The sequence below is a fragment of the Lepisma saccharinum genome, chromosome 19 (assembly GCF_977018435.1).
Source record: "Lepisma saccharinum chromosome 19, izLepSacc3.1, whole genome shotgun sequence".
Classification (NCBI taxonomy): domain Eukaryota; kingdom Metazoa; phylum Arthropoda; class Insecta; order Zygentoma; family Lepismatidae; genus Lepisma; species Lepisma saccharinum.
Genome location: NC_139247.1, coordinates 44,211,417 through 44,218,320, shown reverse-complemented (window position 1 = coordinate 44,218,320; position 6,904 = coordinate 44,211,417). Strand labels below are relative to the sequence as shown.

At 40.0% G+C, this 6,904-nt stretch overlaps 1 protein-coding gene across 1 annotated transcript; it reads right to left on the bottom strand.

Moving 5' to 3' along the window:
- Positions 1–821: 821 nt before the first annotated feature.
- Positions 822–3,730, bottom strand: LOC146003129 (uncharacterized). The gene is made up of 2 exons (XM_083141309.1): positions 3,612–3,730; positions 822–1,724 (listed from the first exon to the last, which is right to left on the bottom strand). Exon 2 carries the CDS (start codon positions 1,718–1,720, stop codon positions 1,043–1,045), a length of 678 nt encoding a protein of 225 aa, XP_082997435.1. The 5' UTR covers positions 1,721–1,724; positions 3,612–3,730; the 3' UTR covers positions 822–1,042.
- Between the last annotated feature and the right edge of the window lie 3,174 nt (positions 3,731–6,904).

Below are 6,904 nucleotides of genomic sequence, written 5' to 3'. Positions count from 1 at the left end.
TAGCGGAAACTGGCACAGGTGAAAGTACACGATAATAGAGGAAAAAAGTCTCAGTAAACATGGGACTGCAAACGAGCCGTTTTCGAGATAATCGCGAATGTGTGATTACAAGCCGCCACTGTCTTCATTTTTTGTAAACGTCGTCCTAGTTGGTAAAATGCCAATACTGTGTGCGAATGTGTGGGTAGAAGCAGGACCACCTCTCGGAAATGTTCTGTTTTGTAAACAAAGAGCAAACCTCGGAACGCGCAAAGAGTAAAGCACTCGGCGTTTACAAAATGCTATCAGTGACGGCTTGTAACTACACATTCGCACACAATATAAGCATTTTACCAACTAGGACGCCGTTTAGAAACAATGAAGTCAGTGGCGGCTTGTAATCACACATTCGCGATTATCTCGAAAACGGCTCGTTTGCAGACCCATGTTTAATGACACTTTTTTGCTTCTATTATCGTGTGCTTTCACCTGCGTCAGTTTGCGCTATTACTTTTGAGACACCCTGTATTTACTCTAATAATAATGTAGTCATGGCAATAAACATGGGACACCTAGATTCAAGAAATACTCGCTTTGCTGCAAGGCGTTATGTGTGTTGCCTAACTCTAGGCGGTGATAGAAGCTACCATTGAAAATTTGCTATTAAAATTCACTTATCGCCCTAAAGTTAGGCAACACACCTTGCAGGCAAGCAAGTATTTCAGGATCTAGGTGTCCCATTTTTATTGCAGGTGGGTGTACATTTCATATGACAGTTGTAATATCGGCACTTCGTTGTCAAGAAGAAGCATAATATATTTCACGATTTTATTGGTTAATGATATACATTTAAAAAAAGGTACGCGAGAATATTTCAATTCTACACTTGGATTAATTCAAACTTTATCTAAATATGATCCTCTCTATATATTATCCATTTCCAAAATAATTTCCTTAATTGGTTAAGAACTACGTTCTGAGTACTGCAAACTATGCTCTTCAACTATGTCTACAAAACGAAAGAATCCGACTGGAATTTCCTCCGACAGAAAGGATCTTTCCGTCAGCGCCAGAAGATGGGCTGGATATTGACGTGGGCGTAGACGTAGGCCTCGTGGTCCCTGCACAGGGCCATCCTCATCAAGCGCTCCATCCCAAACGCACAGGTGCAGCTGCCCGTCTCGTACAGCAACTCCTTCTCCAGAAGAGACTTCACCGGGCCTTCGTCGCTCACCACGTGAACAGCGTTCTCCCCCACCACGTGGACGGTCGCCTTGAAGAAGACGCTGCCCCATCTGGTCCCCAGGATCATCACGAGGCACACCAGCCGGTCGTCGCGACGGAGAAAGTACGCGTAGAAAGTCTTTCCGAAGGCTTTGATCATCTGGCCGGTGCCGAACCCCGGCCTCGACAGGCAGATCCTCAGTCTGTACTTCTTGGTCATGACGAGCGAGTTCTCCCCGTGCTGGTTCACCAAGTGGTCTTCCATTGCCGTGGAGTCCAGGAGGCTGGCGCAGTCCTCGTAGGGGCAAGGGAGAGGGTGCCCCCAGCAGTCCTCTTGGTGCAGGGAGAGGTTGGAAGTGCTGAAGGACTTGGTGCAGGTGGTGCACTTGACTCTTGGCGCCGAAAGTGGAGAGAAGTGGTGGCTTTCTCTGGGGCGACGGATAGGGCCGATGGAGTCCTGGCTCAATTCGGATCTCCCTTCGATGCTAGGGTGGGTCATTCCTAACGAACACTCCATTGTACTGAAACAGAGACAGGAATTTAAATACTTAATTTTTACATTTTTATCTTTATGGTCATGAGGTTCAAGCGACTCCGGCGCCCACCCAGAGTCGTATAAAGTGCGTACTTGGAGGAAACTCTGGGGGGTAAAGGCGGGCAGGAGCGTGGTGATGATCACATCACCCCTACCTTCGGCCGTGATCAAGAAAGTGTGGTGCCCTAGCTCCACAGTCGCTATACGTCTTCATGGCGTGGTGCAATGCACAGGGGAGCTCTTTACTTTTACTTTTTATGATCATGAGGTTTTGCATAAATAAGGATGAAAGCTAAATATATTAGCGGCGATTGCTTAGAGTTTACGATGTTTAAGATGTTTCTGAGTTTTAAAGACATACACGGTAAATAATCCTCTATAACACCATTTTTATCAAAATGCTTGACAAAACTCTTCCTCTATTATCGGTTCTGTTTGTGTTAAGACAAATATTGTGTTGCACTTCAATTATATTGATTGATTTGGTGTTTGGAGTCCACTTTATACACTAGTAAGGCTAATCGGGACTAGACCTACAGTTTAAAGTGGGATCCGAACCACTATGTGCCTCCACCACCGAGTATCGAACCCATTACCCCTTGATTACAAAGCGACAACGCTACCACTGCGCCATCGGGTAGGCTCTACTTCAGTTACTATATTGTTATCGTGATTATCACAAGATTTACACTAAGTTTACTTCAGACCTGTTGACAAATTAATTAATCGAAGTATGAGCATTATACCTAAAGGAACCCTTCTTAATCGAGTTCAACAACATGACAAATGTGAATTAAACTGACTATATGTTTGCTTCATTTTCCAAATATAACAAAATTAGAAGTATAATTTTTTATTGAGATTTAGCAAACATGTTTTAACATTTAATATTTGAGAAATAAATAAATATAGACATGTGGATTTCGGGAGATTCGAAAGACCCACAAAACTACATATTTATTCATAAAAATATTATTGAATGTGTATAAAGAGGCATAAGAAGGCAAACTTTAGTAGAAAATACATGTCAATCTTGTAAAATATAAACTTTCTCCTTAAGGACATAGTAGATACATTCTTTTCAGCGTCATCTGTGTAATTGTTGACAACGTACGTATCTGACAAACTACATTGTAAAAACCTGACGAGAAATAACGGAGTAAGATTCAATTTCTGCTACCTTCCAACACATATTTACCATGTTTTGTCCCAAAATTGAATAATCTGCGACATGTAACATGGAGTTATCTTAATTATATTTTTCATAAATGTATATTTTGGTATATTTCTGATGTTTTGAGTTTTTATGTACTAAAAGAGCTGAAGAAAAGGGGGAGCCCACATATGGACCATTTCATTTAAGTTTTGACTGGATTAATGACATACTTGGAAGTTAAATGCGATGACGTTGAAGAACTGTTTGTACTAGGTATTCTTTCAACACTAGGAGCTGCGTATTTTCCGCTTGATTATGTTATTTCACATCTTGAAGCAATTTTTTGAATAACGGCAACATAAAGTTAAAATTAGTAATATTATGTATTATAATTTGCACTGGGACTGTATTTGGACTCAAATTTACTACATTGTTACATAAAATAACTAAAATATTATACATTACGTTTAAATGTGAAAAATTAACCTGAAAAACGTCGCAACTTTACTTAACTCTATACACCTTGGTACTTCTACAAATCCAGCCACGTCGGTGGCACGTCGTTCCGATTATAATACTGGTTTAGAAAAAGACGTACGATTAAGTACAATTTTTTAAAAATACAAATACTTTTAAAAAATAAGTCTTCTGCGTTTTGTTGAAGATAATACGTCGAAAGAACCTTTTTCAGAAGCGATATAGATTAGATTAACTTACCTATCTCTGATGAAGAGATCTTAGAAGCAAGGATCTAGACGAGCAACCGACTTGTTTCGTTGATAAAATAGTAGCTTTGGTATCGCCTCAATCGTTCACGCATGCGCAAGGAAAGAGCTGTGCATTCAAAATGCGCCTTGTATCCTTGGATACGTTGCCACCATTGTTTACGTATCATATTGGATATAGATGTGTCATTGTTGCTCATATTAGTATTACAATAACCTAACAATGCACTAGGTTATCTCAAGACAATAATAACATTATAACCGAGGAAACATTTCACATTTTGAACTAGAGCTCTTTATGAATATAAGAACATTCGAGGCTATAGTAAAGTTATCAGTTTGTGAAGGAGACAGCACGATCATTCAAGACGAAGAAAAAGTATATTTCTTACTTCCCTCAGGAATGAAAGGTAAGTTTCGTCCTAGAATACAAGAGTTTATAAGCTGCCACTTATGTCGGCCTGACACTAAGACTATTACACATTGTGTTTAAATGTTAATGAGTCAAAGGCAGGAGTTATTGGGAAGAAATCAAGAAAAATTAACAAGTTGAAAGCTTGAGATATCTGGGATGTACTTAGCGCCATATATCATACTACTACCTCCTAGCGGTAAACCATGGTACATATGTGCTTATGCGTTTTCGTACAAAAATTGGAGAGTTTGTCGTTCTATCCGCATCAGAATGATTACTATCCGTTTCAGAGTTTATCTGTGGTGAATTTCTAAAAGGTTTATCGCACTTAAGCATAATGATATGCGATGGTTCCCTAATACACCTAGATTCTGACCAAGGTACGGGTTGCACCACAGATATACGGTTTATCTGTCGTTGCCCTCTGGCGGAGTCTATGTGAATCACGTCCTGCGTCGTTGTGCATGCTAAGGTGAAAACAAAGAAGTCAGTTTGCAGCTGCCCGGCGTGGGTAGAGATTGGTTTTAAGATACGTCCAAGTTTTCTCTAGTTTTAGCAATGAGTGGACTCGCTCAGCTTTGTGTATTAAGTCCACTTTATGCACAGAGAGGCTAATCTGGACTGCACCTTCAGTTTAAAGTGGAATCCGAACCACTGAGTTCCTTCCGGGTATCGAACCCGGAACCTCTGGATTACAAGGTCGCTCGGCTCATGAGGACTGTGGTATGGAAGAAGATAATTTTGGGCCATAAGTACTGAAAATTGAAGCGCAAAAAGTATAAAAAGACTACTGACTGAAAAAATCATTGAGTTATCACACACAGTATTAGTTATTATTAGAAACGTTTTGGACTGTCTCATATTAGACCCCCTTTTCTACTTTCATAAAAAATATTTTCTTTATTTTCTTCAACTAATGAATCCATTGTAAAGATGTAGGGTTGGAATAGCGAATTGAGAAAATATATTTCCCGAACGTTCTGGTATATACTCGTTGCACTGAGAGCAGAGTTCGTCCATATTGTCTCGTTGTAACAAAGTTTCCCAGATAGGATTCCATTATTGGTGGACCGTGATGCACAATGGCCTCTCATTGCCCAGAGGCTCGCTGTTTCAAATTAGATTTTCAAGGTGCAGGAGTAAGTTCTTGGAAGCGAGACGAGGCGGAAAAGGGTTGCAGTGGGGTGAGATGCTTCTGGATAGTTTCTCCTGAGAGGGCGTCCATCTCTCTGGACAGGAGCGAAGCTACAGTTACTTTTGGAAGAAAGGTGAAGCCTTGATGTACTTAGCCAGGGTGCATACGGATAGCAAAAAGATTGAAACTTAATTATGTTCTGCGTTAGTTTCAGAAGGGTGGTGGAAGAAGAGAGGAAAGGGAGAACGGAGATATCAAAGAGAGAGAAATGAAGTAGAGAAAGTACACAGAGAGAGGAAAGAGATATGAAAATAGAAAAAAGAGATAAAGCAAACATGTGAAATAGTGGGCAGTAGAGAGACATAAGAGAAAGAAGAGAGAGAAGATTAGGGAAGAGAAAGGACTGAGAGTAGTTATGAGATACGAAGAGAATGGAAGAGAGAGAGAGAGGCGATATTAAAGAATGTGGATTGAAGAGGTAGAGAAAGCGAGAGAGACAGTAGAGGCGGAAGGGGGAAGGAATAAAGAGGCTAGGAAGAGACTGGGGAGGGTTAATGGAGATACTGTAGAAAAGTGAAAAATTATGGAAATGAAATAGAGGACGGAGAAAGTGCGCAGAGATAAGAAAAAAATATAAGAAAACGGAGAGGAGAGATATAACAGAGAAGAAATAGTGGAGAACAGAAAGTCATGTGAGAATGGTCAAATAGTAGAGAAAGATGGGACAAGAGAGAAAGAGTGAAAGGGGAAAGAGAGATAAATTAATTAGGGATAGTGAAAGTTTACACAGAGAGGAAAGATTAGAAAATAGAGAGACATAGATGGAAGACGGGAGAACATAGAGACATGAGAGAAAGGGAGGAAAGAGGTGGTGAAGGGAAGAAGGGGCTGTTAAAAGACTGAAAGGGGAAATTGATATACCGAAGAGAAGGGAGCATAGAGAAAATGAAAGAGAAGGGAAAGAGATAATAGAATTGTAGAGGAGAGAAATAGGAAACAGAGATCAGACAGGTGGAGAGTAGAGCGAGGAAAGGAAATAAAGATAATAAGTGGGAAAGCACAGAAGAAAAGATAGAATTCGAACTAGCAACAAAACATATTATGCCAACCTATTCAAAACTAAAATAAGTGACAAGCGAACTGAAATGGAAATATACCGGATATAAAACATTAGGAGACCAGTTCTAAACTACGGAAGGAGATGAAATTAACTGAGAGTTTTTGAAAGAAGACTGGTAAGAAAGAACTACGGACTCATAAAATAAATGGAAGATAAGGAATAACGATAATATAGAAGACATTTTATTGTGGCAGGATATTGTGAACTGCATGTAATAAAATCACAAAGACATACATGGTTTGGGCATGCCGAGAGAATGTGAGATGTCCCCGGGAAAGAAAGGAATGAAAGAAAGACTATACCACAGATATGGAGAATTAAAGTTAATAGGGTTGAAGAACATGGTGATAAGAGTATGGGATAAGAGTTCAGAATAGAGAACAGAGGAGGAATGTTGTGTTGGAGACTAAAACGCACCAGAGACAGTAGTGCCGATTGGTAAGGGAAGATAAGAGCTGATACGGTAGAGAAAGTTATTGGATGTGAGAGAAAGGAAGAAATAAGGGAGAGAGAAGACACAGACAAGAGAAATTAAGGTGTGTAGAAACTATAAGAAGCGTATAAGGGAAAGAGAGGAGAGAGACAGACGAGCATAGAGAAAAAGTGAAACAGAAG

Coding starts and splice junctions, on each gene's coding strand:
- LOC146003129 (XM_083141309.1), bottom strand. CDS start 1,720: ATGGAGTGTTCGTTAGGAATGACCCACCCTAGCATCGAAGGGAGATCC.